The sequence below is a fragment of the Pongo pygmaeus genome, chromosome 7, assembly GCF_028885625.2.
Source record: "Pongo pygmaeus isolate AG05252 chromosome 7, NHGRI_mPonPyg2-v2.0_pri, whole genome shotgun sequence".
In the NCBI taxonomy this organism is placed as follows: domain Eukaryota; kingdom Metazoa; phylum Chordata; class Mammalia; order Primates; family Hominidae; genus Pongo; species Pongo pygmaeus.
In genome coordinates, this window is record NC_072380.2 from 23683752 (window position 1) to 23701192 (window position 17441).

Here is a 17441-nt window from a genome sequence, read left to right on the forward strand (position 1 = left end):
AAGGTACCACTGTTAGTCTCATTTGCCTCTTGTCCTGTGAACTCCAGTTAGAATGTTATTGAACTTGGGTAGACATAATTCTAGCGTCTGTTCCAAACACACTGTGTCACAGAAGCTAGAATTACCATTAGAGGCACAAACCCCTGAGAATACACGAGGGGACACGCTTCCAGTAGATGTGTTGGGGAAGGAGGAGGGCAGAGGGGACAGGGGACAGGATTCAGCTTTGTGTTGGGTCCTGAGGGTTCCTACCAGGGGTAGCCAGGATCTGGGAAATAGATCAGCGACTCTAGCCTGAAGTGGCTGCCTGGTTCGGGGGCTGCCTTCAGCAAGATTCAGGCAGGAGAGACTTATGGAAATAGCCACCTTCCAGGCGTGAGTCCTGGAGATAAAAATGGATTTTAACCCAGGACTGCCAGGAGCTGGCCCTCTGCGGCTGCTCAGACTAGGGCTGTGTGTGCTGGCTCTTGCCTGTTTCCGGTGTCTAACTGGCTTGTTTCTCTTTATGGCTTGGCTTCATTCCGACCTGGGGTGGGGCCACATCCAACCCACTGCCCACTGGCTGTCCGTCTGGCCTGCCCCGCGGTTCCAACCACAGTGGTGAAGCAGCGCTTGCAGATGTACAACTCGCAGCACCGGTCAGCAATCAGCTGCATCCGGACGGTGTGGAGGACCGAGGGGTTGGGGGCCTTCTACCGGAGCTACACCACACAGCTGACCATGAACATCCCCTTCCAGTCCATCCACTTCATCACCTACGAGTTCCTGCAGGAGCAGGTCAACCCCCACCGGACCTACAACCCGCAGTCCCACATCATCTCAGGCGGGCTGGCCGGGGCCCTCGCCGCGGCCGCCACGACCCCCCTGGACGTCTGTAAGACCCTTCTCAACACTCAGGAGAACGTGGCCCTCTCGCTGGCCAACATCAGCGGCCGGCTGTCGGGCATGGCCAATGCCTTCCGGACGGTGTACCAGCTCAACGGCCTGGCCGGCTACTTCAAAGGCATCCAGGCGCGTGTCATCTACCAGATGCCCTCCACTGCCATTTCTTGGTCTGTCTATGAGTTCTTCAAGTACTTCCTCACCAAGCGCCAGCTGGAAAATCGAGCTCCATACTAAAGGAACAGGCTGTGGGAAGGGATCATAGAATCTTTTCTTAAAGTCATTCTCTGCCTGCATCCAGCCCCTTGCCCTCTCCTCACACCTAGATCATTTTTGTTTTTGCAGGGTGCTGCCTATGGGCCCTCTGCTCCCCAATGCCTTAGAGAGAGGAGGGGACGGGACGGCCGCTCACCGGAAGGCTGTCTGCAGGGACATCCGAGGTGGTGGTGGACAGGAAAGACTTGGGAAGGGGAGCGAGAAATTGCTTTTTCTCTTCCTCCCTGGGCAGAATGTAGCTTTTCTGCTTCACTGTGGCAGCCTCCTCCCTGGATCCTTAGATCCCAGAGGAGGGAAGAAAATTTGCAGTGACCGAAAACAGTAAAAAAAAAAAAAAAAAAAAAAAAAAAAATTTATGTATATAAAAGTTCCATTACACAGTACAAAATAGATGGATAATGTTTATCCTTTATTTTTCTATGTAGAAGTTTTTGAATTTGTGTGTGTGCTTGTGCGTGTCTACACCTAGTATTACGGCTGGGACTCTCCAGCTGTTTTTGTTGTTGTTGTTGTTATGTTTTTAAATAAGAGGGTTGAATTCTTCCATCAGGTGAACGAAAAAGGCACCAAAGTAATACATCAGTGAATGTGGCCTGCAGCTGTGTTTAGCCCCTCCAGATGGAAGTTTCACTTGAATGTAAAATAATAAAGTTTATATTTTGAATTTCTCTTTTCATGGGGGAGAAAAGGTACGTTAAAAAAATCAAAATAATGATATGTCACTTGCAGCTACCTTTTTTTTTTTTTTTGCTTTTAAATTCAATCAGCCACCTTCATGTGCCTTTTTCCTTTGTCTTTCCCCAAAATTCCAGGACCAGAGATCTGGCCCTGGCCTATTTTCTCTTGCTGTGTACACACACGCACACATGCCGGGTGGCAGGATCTCGCCCGCTGGAGGGTGGTGGAGCCCAGTAGAATTGGGGTGGCTGGGCATAAACCTGCTGAGACCGCTTCCTCCCCGGGTTGTGAGTGACGTGAATGCCTGCCTTCCCGGGTCAGCACTTAGAAGCCCTTGATAGGCAGCATGTGGCGACTTGTGGGGCAGGTGTTTGGGATAAATCCTACCTTCATCCTAGGACTTATTTCTGCATCAGCCTTTTAACTCAGGCACTTCAGGTAACGTGATCTATGTGTGTTTTGACTGAATCTCATCTCCTGTGTTTCCCTGTGCAGTCTAGGGAAGCATGTCTCCGGTCTTTGTCTGTCCCCCTGTCTTGTCCCAACTATTAATTCTCATGTCACAGCTTCTCACTGCATGTGACAAGAGCCAGGCCTATCTGCTAGGGCCCTGCGGCTGAGGTCTGAGCTGGACCCTTATGCCGGAGTCGGAAGACCCCTCTCCAGAAGCTATTCTGCATCCTTGTCTGCTCTGCGTCACCTGAGAACACAGGCTTTGCAGCCTCGCTTTCTGAAATGGTGTGTGCCGAGTCAGATTGCCGCTCAGAAAATACAAGCCCGTTTTCCCTGGCCGTGCCATTTGGTGCTCTGCCAGGCTGCCGTGCAAGGGAATACCGATGAGACGAGCTGCACTGTCTCTGATTTGGAGCCCTCACTGGAGCTTGTCTTTAAAAATGAGCAGGAAGCTCATGTGTGTTTGCATTTCAGTGAGCCGGGTCCTGACCTGCCGCCACCCACCACGGTCAGTGTGGTGCCTCTCACCAAGGAGGCTCAGGCCTGGATTCTTTTGAGTGGTGCTACTGCCTAGGAAGTAACACGTGGAGAATTTCCATCTTGGGACCATGCACACAGTGCCTTGGGGAGTAGATTTTGCCCTAATAGCGATGAGGAATTTTATCAGTCAGTTGACTTCCTTTTTCAGATCAGGGATGGGAAAGAGCCAAACTGGGTACCTCCCACGTGTGCCCCGTGAACAGCCCCTTGCAGCTGGGCTGTGGGGCTTGGCTGCTGCCCTGTCCCATCTGGGGGTTAACGCCTTCTCCCTGCTCTGCCCCCCACTCCCCAAAACCAGTTGCAGCCTCAACCCACATGGGGATGTAGAAAGCCGTGAAGTCCACGCTGCTGTTGAAAATGTTTACATCTCCGCTCTCAACCTGCCTTGGGTTCATGTTAAATGGTGTTAAATTCTGCAAATGGAGGAGAAAAAAATCAAATTCTTAAATTTCAAAGTAGAATTTAAAGCAAATTTGTAAAAAAATTATCCTCCCACCCCTTTTGGTCCACTTAAGATATGCCACACTGAAGCAAGTTATTTCCTACTGGATTTTGCTTTCACTGGTGTTTAGAAAATAAACTTGATTTCTCTAGGAGCACTCCTTTGGTTAGGGGGATGCAAGAAGGAGAGGTGAAGGTGGGGTGTGGTGGCTCACGCCTGTAATCCCAGCACTTTGGGGAGGCCGAGGCAGGCGGATCACTTGAGGCCAGTAGTTTGAGACCAGCCTGGCCAACATGATGAAACCCCATCTCTACTAAAAATACAAAAAATTAGCTGGGCGTGGTGGCAGGCACCTGTAGTCCCAGTTACTTGGGAGGCTGAGGCAGGAGAATTGCTTGAACCCAGGAGGTGGAGGTTTCAGTGAGCTGAGATTGTGCCACTGCACTTGAGCCTGGGCGACAGAGTGACTCTGTCTCAAAAAAAAAAAAAAAAAAAAAAAAAAATGGAAAGGCAAAAACCGGACCCTGGAGTTCTGTGGGCCCTGATTGCCGGCCCCTCCCTGTGTGATGAGGGATGAGTCAGCTCGGGCAGCCACTTGGCCAGCCTGCATGCCTGGTCATCAGGAGGTTGAGGAAAGCCTTGAAAGTTGTGAAGCACTGAGCAGATACAAGTGTTTGTTAATTTTGTAGAAATTAACTTTCCCCTCTGGCCTTTATTTCCAAAGTTGGTATTATTGCCCCATGCAGACTGCAGTCCGGTTTCTTATTGTGACTTTGACATTGCAAAGTGCGAAATAGGAAGAGGCCTCCCCACTCCACTATCCCACCCTGGTGACCAACTCAGTATAACCGTTGCATGTACTCAGTCATTGGTGTCTTTGGAGTGACATCTGCAGCCAGTCAGTGCCACCTGAGTACAGCACTCGTACTTGTACGTGATGTGTGTGAGTAGCTCTTCTGCCCAAACCATGATTTGAGGTTCAACTACCTGTAAATCACAGCTTTATTTTAGAACAATAAAGTGATTTTTTCCAAATGGGTGAAATCTCCCCATGACTAACTTTGCATTGAATCTATTTACTGGGTTACATTCTATGTGTAGTTTGCTTTCTTCATTTTTTTTTTTCTTTTAAAATGCTTATGTCTTATTCCAAGCACCTTCCTCCAAACTCCCCATAAAGCTGCATCTCCAACACATTGTTATGCCAATAAGGTTTTATTTAACTTTATTTAAGGATGATTGTGTCTTTGAATGACAAATGTACTGCTGCTTCCTACCTGCAAGACGCACAATGTATGTTTTAAGGGTGAGAAAGTGTTATTTCTTAAATTTCTCAAATGCCTGTAGTAACTATTGTTTCTGCCTCTCAATTGTTGCCAGTTCTTTGAAGAAGGGGAGAATTGTGTGTTTTTGTGTGGGGATGTTTCCGATATGCTGCTACAGTTGCAAAACACTGGAGCTAGAGAAAATAAAGTACTGATCTTGGAAGTGTTGTGGGCTCTGTGGTGGGAATCCTGAAATGAGAAGGGAGTGGATGGCAAGAGGGGACGTCCTTCACGGGGCCTATGCCTGTTCCTCTTGAGCACTAAGGACCAAGGTCTGCAGCTTTGATAGGAGCAGCCCCTGCAACCCCATTTCCCCAGGGCAAGCAGATTGATGGTGGTGTTTGCATTGTCTTGCTGGGCAGGAGCGGGAGCCCTCCCACTGGCTTGGCTCACCATGCTGGGGAGGGTGGCACTTTTCTTTCTTATTGTGAGAGCCTGGCTGTGTGTGGCAGCCTACAAGTGGTTCTTTGGAACGTGCTGTGCTCATGCCTGTTTTCTCTGTCTTACACATCAGCTTAAGCCAGAGAACGTGACCGCTTTTGGAGGTGGGAGGAGGGAAGGTTTGGACCCCTTTGAGAAGCCAGGGATGACTCTGATGGTTCCCACAATTTTGAAAGTCTGAGCACCCACCTTCAGTATGACCACTGAAGCCCTTGGCCTGCTATGGTGCAGGGTCAGAATTGAGGTCAGGCCTGAGAACTGGCCAATGCAGGGGTGCCCGGAGGTAGAAAGGGGTGGTGGTTAGTGAATGGGGAGAGTTGGGATAAACTCCCTGTTTTGTAATTTACCTGTGGCCAATGCTGTGCTACTCCAACTTGTGGTTGCTTCCCCTCCTCTGGGGTAGGCGGCACAGCTGATCTGCTTCCAGTAGATATGGATTCATTCAACAGATATCGCCCCTCTCTCTCCACCATGGAATCAGTCAGCCAACAAATTGGCTGTGCCTCCCATGAGCAGAGCCTCATGCAGGTGCTGGGGACAGAATGAAGTATATGATGTGGTCCCTGTCCTCGAAGGCCTTATAGCCTAGTAGAAGAGTACAAGGGGAGATGCAAACTCCTTAAGACAATCAGATCTTGACCCATCAAGATGGTAGCAAAGTCAGCCATGGAAGCAAAACAGTAGCTTTGTGCCCATTAGACCAAGCTTCATGAGACAGTGGCCTTGTCTGTCCTATTTGCTGCTTTATTTCCAGCCAGTGGTGTGCTGGGGCTGGCCCTGTACCAGCTCTCTAGGTTGTACAGCACACATTCCTTCCCAGCTTCACATTCCATATTACCATGTTGGTAGCTTGAAATCAGCAACAGTGGGAATATTTACACCACAGAAATTGTCAAGCACTACTTATCAAGGCCTTTGCTTTTCCAATGGCTGGTTTATCAGCACACCACTGCTGGCACATAGCATAGTGCTTGGTATGTGCTAGGTGTTCAGTGGAGATTTGCTGAGAGGAAAATATGAAAAGTAGAACCCAGCGTCAACCTGGGGGGACCTTCTGTGGTGTCCCTCTTAGTTTGCCACCTGCCTCCTCATGGAGGCATCTTTCTATCACTTAAGAGCCCTCTCCAGCACGACCACATTCAAATTCCAGCCCTAAAAAGGCCATGAAAGGAAGGTATACCTTTCCTCTGGGGGCAAGGTCTCCTTACTGAGTTCCGTGTTTTCTAGTTATCAGCTACCTCTTCCAGGAGAGACCTCTGCTCCTACCCAAGGAGGGGACTTAATGTGACAAACATTTCGGAGAAGAAGTAATGAGCCTAGTCTTGTACAAGAGAAATACACAGCCAACTGGGCAGATGTGGAGGTGGGTTATGATTGCTTGCAAGGGAACAAAGCATTGCCTCTGGTCTAAGTCTGAATGCAGTGAGTGGTCTAAGAGAAATAAGAGCAATTTGGGAGAAAAAAGCTTGGTTTGCATCCATAAGGGCTTTGTAGGAGACACCCTCATGGTAAGTTAGCTGCACATAAGAGCTTTGACTGCCATTGTAAGAAGTTTGACCTTTAAGCAGTAGGTAATGGGGAGTCTTATCAAGAGTATTTGAGCAGGGGACACCATGATTGGAGCTTGGTTCTAGGGAAACTCATCTGGCTAAAGTGTACAGGACCAAATGAAGAAGAAATATGGAGGAGGCCAGGAGATGGTCAGTTCTGTGTCACAGTGAAATTGTCCAGAAGAGGTATGACTAAGAGAAAGGTGAAGGAAACCGAAACAGAATGAGAGAGACTGGATCGATGAGAGTGTAGAGGTGAAGTCAACAGAGGCCTGGGGGTGCAGGACTCTAGGGCAGGCTGAGAACAGGCTGGGCTGTCTGACAGGAGTAGGAAGACCTGGCAGAGAGGACTAATACATGGTGGCAGAGAAGATCCCTCATCTCTAAGTCCATGGGTCTCTCCTTAGTCCTCCTCTTCTTTGGGCATGGAAAACTCATCTCGAGTCCATGGGTTTCTCCTTAGTCCTGCTCCTTCTTGGCATAGATGCCTGATCTCCAAGTCCATGAGTCTGTCTTTAGTCCTCCTCCTCCTTGGGCATAGACACCACATCTCTAAGTCCACGGGTCCCTCCCTAGTCTTTCTCCTTGAGCATGCACAACACTTGAGGGCTCTCTCTTTAGCTCCCCTACTTGACTTCCATTTCTCTGCTTCCTGCTGGCCTCCCACCTCTATGACTACCTTCTCTGGCCCCTCACCAGCTTCAGCTCCTTTCCGGGCCACCTAAAGTATAGCTGCTTGGAAAAGTTCTGCCGCTGGGGATCCTGTCTCTCCACACCCCCTTGGTGCTGATCTGCCCTCCTCTGGGAAGATGATTCTTAGATGTGGGGCTGTAGCACCCCAATTCTTCTCCCGAACTCCAGATTTCAATGTCCAGTGACCTGCTGGAGATCTCTTGGATCTCAACTTGTCCTTCATTCTCAAGAGACTATCCCCCCTTGCTGCCAGAGGCTTACCATGTTACTCAGTTGCTTAAGACCTTCAAGGGCTCTTCATTGTTGATTGAATTTAATAGGCTTTCCTGCATATGGCCGTTCCAAGTTTAGCTTCGTGTGTAAGGTAATGACTAGAGAGAAACAGAATAGGTCAGCAGGATGGTTGTGTAAGACCCTGAGGTCTTAATCTTCTTAACAGGGTGGTGCTGTGCTCTTTCCAGAACTTTGTTCCCATTGGAATGTCTTCCTTTCCTGCCACCTCCTCTCTGCTCATTCAAGTCCCCTTTTTCAGGCTGCCTTGAAGATAGCATTTACTACCGCATTGTGGCGCTCCTCCTAATTTGCCTGTCTATGTGATCTTTCTCTCCTCTTTGTCAGTATCTACAGCCTCTTTGACAGGCCTCCAACCTGCCATGGATGACCTCACTTTGCATTTTTGCTGCCTTCTGCCCAGAATGATGTGCCCAGTGAGGGCAGAGACTGTGGTTTATTCACTCCCGTTTTCTCCATAGCCCTCCAGCCTACTGTTTCCCACATTCTGCTTAAGAGTGACAGTTATTGTTCATTGTATGTAACAAACTTCTGATGTCCTGTTAAGCTTGAAACTCCTGTGGGACATCCAGGTGGAGACCCCCAGAAGGAAATGCAATATTGGTGGTCAGGAGAAAGGCTGGAACTGGAACAAAGGACCTGGCATGTAGGCCAAGGGATGTGATGGCCAAAGCCATGGGCAGAGGAGAGTCCCTAGGGAGAAAAACAATCTCGTGGAAGGCTTACATTTAATAGTGAAGAGAGAAATGGGAACCAGGAGAGGCTGGAGTGGTCAGAGAGTTATGAAGTAACCAAGAGGTGAGGCTTTTACAAAGGAGGGGTAGTCATCAGTTCTACAAGCTTAGGTGTGAAATATTAGCAACTAAAGCTATTTAAAAAAAACCTACATTGTCTCTCCCTGCTCTTGTCTTCTTTGTTCCTGGTTTGTTTTTCCCTACACTTACTCTCTTGCCTTTTTGGATTCCCTTTTAAATGTCACCTTCACCAAGTTCAGCTGCTTCCACACCTCCCTGTCCCCTGACCCCATGCACCCAGCACCATTCCTACTGTATCTAGCATAATATTTCAGAGGCTACCTAAAGGCAATAATTAGACAAACACTCAAAACTGCACATCCCAGGCTTGTTCATGAAAGTGAAAAGCTGGAAAACAAACTAGGTATCTATTAAGAAGTTAAATGATTTATAGACCATCCCGGCTGTCCTGGTATTTTTGTAGTAAAATAATTTCTTTAAGGGTCCCCAGCAACATACCGTAAAATCTGTATTCCCAATACATTTATCAAATTTAGGATACTTCCAAGCTTCCCCATTTCTCTGGCCTTGCCTCCTAAAGGTAATGTTACTTTGGTAAACATGTGACCTCTCTTTTGTGAAGCCATGGATATAACACAATTCCAGACTTCCAAGTTCCTCTTGCCATAGCTTCTTTAAGAAGCTCTTCTTTGCTTATGCTGATACTTACCTATGGTAGCTTTGATGTTTCATTTTCCATAGTAAGTGAGACTCTGGGCAGAGCCCCCAGCACTACTGCTAAGAGGACACAAGGGCCACTTTAGCAGAGACAGACAGCTCAACCCCTGTCCACTGTCATCAGAAACTCATCTGTGACAACAAAAAGTATAAATCAAAATCATACCAGCGATGTTTTAGTCTGCAACCTGAGGCAGTTGAAGCTTGGGTATCGCCGTGGAGTCCTTGTGTATTTCTATTGTTGTGAAGTACCCTCAGTGTTGAAAGGGCACCCGACTGCAACCTCATGAAGCTCAGAGCTACAGAAAGAGGGACTGTGGACATCTGGCTTCTTCATTATTGTCATGCTGCCCCTTGGGGTGGCTGCCTTTAAGGGAAGAGGGGGTTTAAAAAGAACAAAGGGAGATATGTACCAGGGGTGTTTGTCCTCATCAGTATGTGAGTTTGTGGAAGGAGTTCTTGCTGCCTGCTGAACAGTGAAAATATTCTCTTGTTGGACACCTTTAGCTTGGGTTGACAGGTGACAAATATATATCCCAAGATTTCTATGTTGAGCCTAATGCAACCAGCTGGTGAAATATACCAGCACATCCTGAATCTTTCCCCGATTGTGTCTGCATAAAGTTTAGAAATAAATAATGTGTGTATTAGTTCATTCTCGCACTGACTGCTATAAAGAAATACCTGAGACTGGTAACTTATAAAGAAAGGAGGTTTAATTGGCTCACAGTTCCACAGGCTGTACAGGAAGCATAGCCAGGGAGGCCTCAGGAAAGCTACAATCATGGTGAAAGGTAAAAGGGAAGCAGACTTGTCTTACACGGCCAGAGCAGGTGGAAGAAAGAATGAGGTGGGAGGCACTACACACTTTTAATCAACCAGATCTCGTAATAGCTCACTATCATGAGAACAACACCAAAGGGGAAATCTGCCCCTATGATCCAGTCACCTACTACCAGGCCCCACTTCCAACATTGAGGATTAAAATTTAACATGATATGTGGGTGGGAACACAAATCCAAACCAAATATATATATATATATATGTATATATATATATACATATATATATATCTATATATATATATATATTTTTTTTTTTTTTGAGATGGAGTCTCACTCTTGCCCAGGCGGGAGTGCAGTGGCATGATCTCGGCTCACTGCAACCTCCGTCTCCTGGGTTCAAGCGATTCTCCTGCCTCAGCCTCCCAAGTAGCTGGGACTATAGGTTTGTGCCACCACGCCTGGCTAATTTTTGTATTTTTAGTAGAGACGGGGTTTCACCATGTTGGCCAGGCTGGTCTCAAACTCCTGACCTCAAATGATCCGCCCACCTTGGCGTCCCAAAATGCTGGGATTACAGGTGTGAGCCACCCCGCCCAGTCCCAAACCATATCAATGTGCAAATTTTAATGTAAATAGTTATGGATATTCATAATGTCTGTCTGTAGCTCTGGGCTTCATGAGACTTTAATAGGTGCTGCTTTCTATTAGCACTTTCGACATTGAGAGTCCTTGACCGCAACAGAAAAACCTGAGGACTCAAGGCCAATGCCCAAGCTTCAGCGGCTTTGGTCTAAGACTACAAGAACATCACCAGCCTGGAAACTGGTAATACCTAAGTGCTAGGAGCTTCCTTGGGTTTTTGCGTAGTCTCTAGCACATCCAGTGATCCATTCAGGGTTTCGTGTATATCCATAACAATGGAACTCCATGGTCATTTCACAATCTTTAGGTAGGGTCCAAGGTCTGAGGGCAAATTGTCCTGCATGACTCCCTCTCACATTTCTCCTCAAGCTCACAAATGAGTAAAATCTGGGTAAATTACACATGAAGGGGGTCATGGTTAATGAGACTGAGAGGCAGTCATACTGGGAAGAGCAGCCAGGAGAAAAGAATGTTCTAGATGGGAAGAATGAACTAAACCCTGGGCCTAGTATTCATCATGGTAGAAAAACTTCCTTTACACAAAATGGAACATGAGGTTCTAAGCCTCCTGGTGTTCCAATGAGCTTGGGTTGTCAAGAGCACTCATTTAACAAACGTCCTTAGACTCTTACTGTCACACGTAATCTGATCCAGCTTCCTATCTTGAAGAGATTATTTTTGCTGATTTTGACTTCCATCAAAATCTTTGTTTCTTGATGCTCTCTTGAATGTCCACCTTGGCTTCTATAACTCTTTTGTTTTTAAGATCAGCAAGTTTCTCAAAGCCACATTTGAAAAGCATACAATTACCTTTGAGAGGATTCCAATGCAAGGATAATTTTCTTATTTGTTCATATAATGAAGTGATTTGTTTGCTCTGGTCCATTTTAACCATTGAGCATATAACAGATGGGTCAGAGGCCTAGATGCTAGTCCTGCAGGTCACTAAACTGGTTGAGTGATCTTGGGTGATGTTGGGTATATCACTTAATCTCTCTGGTCTGCAGTTTCCTCAGCTGCGAAATGAAAGGGTTGGGCCAGATGACGTGTAATAATAGCTCCTCTAGCATCTCTAGCCTGTAATAATGTCCACAGAGTACAGGCTCTATCTAGCCTCTAAGTCTATGATTAAAATATGATTACATGCTTTTTAGATGAAATTAGAAGGAAAATCTCACAGGCCTTTTAACTTACCTACCATAAAGAATCATTCATTACCATTTTGCTTTACTTCTTCTCACTTCCCTCTTCCTAAACTACTCTACAAATAAAGACTAAAATCCAGGAACTTGATATAGGAGAATGATGGATGTGACTATTTCACATCCTTTTCTTTAATATGTTTTTAATTGCTATGTTTCTGTGCACTTGCAAGTAAATAATTTATTTTCCTATATGTCTTTCTAAACTCTGAATGGGGACTGTTGGTCTCTGGTACAGTCCAAGCCCTCCAGCCTAGTGCTTGAAACAAAATGGGTCTTGTGTGCCAGCAGCTCATGGAATGTGATGCCCTTATTTTCCCACAGTCCGTTACTATAGGAAGGCACATTGTATATTTTCCATGATTTTTTTTTTTTTGAGAAGGAGTCTCATTCTATTGCCAGGCTGGAGTGCAGTGGTGCAATCTCAGCTCACTGCAACCTCCGCCTCCCGGGTTCAAGCGATTCTCCTGCCTCAACCTCCTGAGTAGCTGGGACTGCAGGTGTGTGCCACCACGCCCAGCTAATTTTTGTATTTTTAGTAGAGACGGGGTTTTACCATGTTGGCCAGGATGGTCTCGATCTCTTGACCTTGTGATCCACCTGCCTTGGACTCCCAAAGTGCTGGGATTACAGGAGTGAGCCAGTGTGCCTGGCCTCCATGATGTTTTTTATTGTAGGGTCTATATGTCTAAAACTTTTTTAAAAAATAGACTTTATTTTGTTACAGCAGTTTTGAGTTCACAGCAAAACTGATAAGCAGATACTAGATTTTTTCCATAATGCATCCCCATGTATGCATCATCCCCCCATTGGCAACATCCCTCATCAGACCGATGCATTTGTTATACCTGATGAACCTATATTGACACATCGTTATCACTCCAAGTCCATGGTTTCCATTAGGGTTCATTCTTGGTGGTGTACATTTTATGTATTTGGACAAAAATATAATGGCATGTATCCATCACTGTACTATCATTCAGAATAGTTTCACTGTCCTAAAAATCCTCTGCAGTCTGTTTATTCTTTCCTCCTTCCTGGTAGCCCTTGGCAACTACTGATCATTTTATTGTTTCTATTGTTTGGCCTTTTCCAGACTGTCAGGTAGTTGGAAACATACAAAGTACGTAGTCTTTTCAGATTGGCTTCTTTAGCTTAGTAACGTGCATTTACAATTCCTCCATGTCCTTTCATGGCTTGATAGCTTATTTCTTTTTGGTGTTGAATAATGTTCCCGGGTCTGGATGTAATCCATGTATTCATTCACCTACTGAAGGACATCTTGGTTGCTTTCAAGTTTTGGCAATTACAAATGAAGCTGCTATAAACATCCATGTGTAGCTCCTGTGTGAGCATAGATTTTCACCTCCTTTGGGAAATGCTAAGGAGGGCAATTGCTGGATCATAGGTAAGTCTGCTTAGCTTTATAAGAAACTGCCGGGCTGGGTGCGGTGGTTCACACATGTAATCCTAGCACTTTGGGAGGTCAAGGCAGGCAAATTGCCTGAGCCCATGAGTTTGAGCCAGCCTAGGCAACATGGCCAAACCCTGTCTCTATTAAAAATATAAAAAATTATCTGGGTGTGGTGGTGCACGCCTGTAATCCCAGCTACTTGGGAGGCTGAGGCATGAGAATCGCTTGAACCCGGGAGGCAGAGGTTGCAGTGAGCCGAGATCACGCCACTGCACTCCAGCCTGGGTAACAGAGCGAGACTCTGTCTCAAAAAAAAAAAAAAAAACAAAACCCTGCCAAAACTGTCTTTCAAAATGACTGTGTCATTTTGTTTTCCCATCAACAGCTAATGGGAGTTCCTGTTGTTCTACATCCTCACCAGCACTGGGTGTCATCAGTGTTCTGGATTGTGGCCATCTAATAGGTTTGTACTGGGATCTCATTATTCTATTTGTATTTCCCTGAGGACATATGATGTGCAGCATCTGTTCATATGTGTGTTTGCCACGTGTACATCTTCATGGTGAGGTGTCCGCTAAGGTCTTTGGCCCATTTTTTAATTGGGTTGTTTGTTTTCTTATTGTTGAGTTTTAAATGTTCTTTGTATATTTTGGATCGTAGTTCTTTATCAAGTATGTTTTTGCAAATATTTTCTCCCAGTCTATGGCTTGGGTTTTCATTCTCTTAACAGTGTCTTTTGCAGAACAGAAATTTTTATTTTAATAAAGTCCAGCTTATCATTTCTTTCTTGGATCCTGCCTTTGGTTTTTATCTAAAAAGGCATTGCCAACCCCAAGGTCATCTACATTTTCTTCTATGTCATCTTCTAGGAATGTTGTAGTTTCTCATATTACATTTAGGACTGTGATCCATTTTGAGTTAATTTTTGTAAAGGGCATAGGTCTGTGACTAGATTCATTTTTTTTTTTTTTTGCTTGTGGATGTCCAGTTGTTCCAGCACCATTTGTTGAAAGCACTACTTTTTTCTATTGTATTGGCTTTGCTCCTTTGTCTGAGATCAGTTGGCTATAGAGTCATACCTCAAAGATATGGCAGATTTGATTCCAGGCCACCATAATAAAGCATATATTGCAGTAAAGTGAGTCAAACAAATTTTTTGCTTTCCCAGTACATATAAAAGTTATATTTATACTATACTGCAGTCTATTAAGTGTACAATAGCCTTATGTCTAAAAAACAATGTACACCCCTTAATTTAAAATATTTTATTGCTGAAAGTGTTAGTGATCATCTGAGTCTTCAGGGAGTCACAATGTTTTTGGAGGTGGAAAGTCTTGCTTTCATACTGATGGCTGCTGACTAATCAGGGTGGCAGTTGCTGAAGATTGGGATGGTCGTGTCAATTTCTTAAAAAAAAAAGACAACAATAGAGTTTGCTGCATCAATTGACTCTTCCTTTCATGAAAGATTTCTCTGTAGTAGGCAATGCTGTTTGATAGCATTTACCCACAAGTAGAATTTCTTTCACAATTGGGGTCAGTTCTCTCAAATCTTGCTGCTGCCTTATCAACTAAGTTTGTGTAAGATATCTAAATTCTTTGTTTTTATTTCAACAATGTTCATAGCATCTTTAACAGGAGTAGACTATTCCATCTCAAGAAACCACTTCCTTTGCTAATCCATAAGAAGCAACTTCTTGGCTGGGCATGGTGGCTCACGCCTGTAATCCCAGCACTTTGGGAGGCTGAGGTGGGTGGATCACGAGGTCAGGAGATGGAGACATGTCCTGGCTAACATGGTGAAACCCCGTCTCTACTAAAAATACAAAAAATTAGCCAGGTGTGATGGCATGTGCCTGTAGTCCCAGCTACTCGGGAGGCTGAGGCGGGATAATCGCTTGAAGCTGTGAGGTGGAGGTTGCAGTGAGCCAAGATCACACCAACGCACTCCAGCCTGGGCGACAGAGCGAGACTCCGTCTAAAAAAAGAAAAAGAAAAAAAAAAAAACAGAAACAACTTCTCATCCAGTAAAGTTTTATCATGAAGTTGCAGCAATTCAGTTACATCTTTAGGCTTCACTTCTAATTCTAGTTCTCTTGCTGTTTCCACTATATCTTCAGTGACTTCCTCCACTGAAGTCTTGAACCCCTGAAGGTCATCCCTGGGAGTGGAATCAACTTCTTCCAAACTCCTGTTCATATTGACACTTCAAAATCTTTTCATGAATCCCAAATATTCTCAGTGGTATCTAGAATGGCAAATCCTTTCCAGAAGGCTTTCAATTTACTTTGCCCAGATCCATCAAGGAATTACTATCTATAGCAGTTATAGCCTTATGAAATGTATTTCTTAAATAATAAGACTTGAAAATTGAAATTACTCCTTAACCCATCGGCTGCAGAATGGATGTTGTATTAGCAGGCGTAAAATATTAATATCCTTGTACACCTCCATCAAAGCTTTTGGGTGACTAGGCGCATTGCCAATGAGCAGTAATAGTTTGAAATAAATCTTTTTTTCCTGAGCAGTAGGTCTCAACAGTGGGCTTAATACCTTCAGTAAACCATGCTATAAACAGATGTGCTATCATCCAGGCTTTGTTGTCTCATTTATAGAGCATAGGCAGAGTAGATTTAGCATAATTCTTACAGACCCTAGAATTTTTGAAATCATAAATGAGCATTGACTTCAATTTAAAGACACCAGCTGCGTTAGCTCCTAACAAGAAAGTCAGGCTGTCTTTTGAAGGCTTTGAAGGCAGGCGTTGACTCTCCTCTATAGCTTTAAAAGTCCTAGACGGCATCTTCCAAAAGAAGGCTGTTTCATCTACATTGAAAATCTGCTGTTTAGTGTTGCAACCTTCATCAATTATTTTAGCTAGATCTTCTGGATAACTTGCTGCAGCTTCTACATCAACACTGGTTGCTTTATCTTGCCCTTTTATGTTATGAAGACGGCTTCTTCTCTAAACCCCAGGAACCAACGTCTGCTAGCTTTAAGCTTTTCTTCTGCAGCTTCCTCACAATTTTAAGCCTTCATAGAATGGAAGAGAGTTACAGCCTTGCTCTGAATTAAGCTTTGATTTATGGGAATGGTGTTGCTGGTTTGATCTATCCAGACCACTAAAACTTTCTTCATATCAGCAATAAGGCTGTTTGCTTTCTTATCATTTGTGTATTCACTTGAACAGCACTTTAAATTTCCTTCAAGAACTTTTCCTTTGCACTCACAACTTGGCTAACTGTTGGACACAAGAGGCATATCTTTGGGCGTACCTTGGCGTTTGACGTTCCTTTCTCACTAAGCTTAATCATTTCTATGTTTTGACTTGAAGTGGGAGATGCGCAACTCTTCTTTTCATTTCAACACTTACAGGCTTTTGTAGGGTTATTAACTGGTCTAATTTCAATATTGTTATGTCTCAGGGAATAGGGAGGCATGAGGAGAGGGAGACGAGATTGGGGAATGGCCGGTCAGTGAAGCAGTCAGAATACATGTAATATTTCTCAATTAAGTTTGCCATCTTATATGGACATAGGTCAGTAATTACCATAGTAATATCAAAGATCGCTGATCACAGCTAACCATAACAGCGATGATAATAATGAAAAAATTGGAAATATTGTGAGAATTACCAAAATGTGACACGGAGACATAACGGGAGCACATACTGTTGGGAAAATGACACTGATAGACTTGCTGCATGCAAGGTTGCCGCAAACCTTCAATTATAAAAAACACAACCTCTGCAAAGCACAGTAAAGTGAAGTGCAGTAAGACAAGGTCTGCCTGTATTTATGTGGATCTGTTTCTGGGCTCTATTCTGTTCCATTGATCTATTTGTTTATTCTTTCACCAATACCACTTGGTGAAAGAGTGCTTTTACTGTCTTGATGACTGTATTATTAATAACACTAGAATTTGCATCATGACCGTCCTCTGACTTTGTTCTTTTCCTTCAATATTTCGTTTTTTTTTAAATTTAATTTAACTTAATTTATTTTTTTTGAGACAAAGTGTCACTCTGTCACCCAGGCTGGAGTGCAGTGGTACAATCTTGGCTCACTGCAACCTCCACCTCCCACGTTCAAGCGGTTCTCCTGCCTCAGCCTCCCGAGTAGCTGGAACTACCGGCACGTGCCACCATGCCCGGCTAATTTTTGTATTTTTAGTAGAGACGGGGTTTTACCATGTTGGCCAGGATGGTCTTGAACTCCTGACTTCGTGATCTGCCTGCCTTGGCCTCCTTAAGTGCTAGGATTCAGGCGTGAGCCACTGCATCCAGCCCTTTACCTTCAATATTTCAATATTGAGTTGGCTATTCTGGATCTTTATTTTCGCCACGTAAACTTTAGA

General features: G+C 44.8%; 1 protein-coding gene across 5 annotated transcripts in view; it reads left to right on the forward strand.

Moving 5' to 3' along the window:
* Positions 1–17441, forward strand: part of SLC25A37 (solute carrier family 25 member 37) — an 80142-nt gene that overhangs the window by 41827 nt on the left and 20874 nt on the right. For 4 of the 5 annotated variants that reach the window (XM_054497373.1, XM_054497375.2, XM_054497376.2 and 1 more), the window contains one exon: positions 599–4759. The exons of the other annotated variant lie outside the window; for it this stretch is intronic. In XM_054497373.1, coding sequence (XP_054353348.1) covers positions 599–1119 — 521 coding nt within the window. In that variant the 3' untranslated portion in view covers positions 1120–4759. Of the gene's footprint in view, positions 1–598; positions 4760–17441 lie in introns of those variants that run through there. 5 annotated transcript variants of the gene reach the window in all.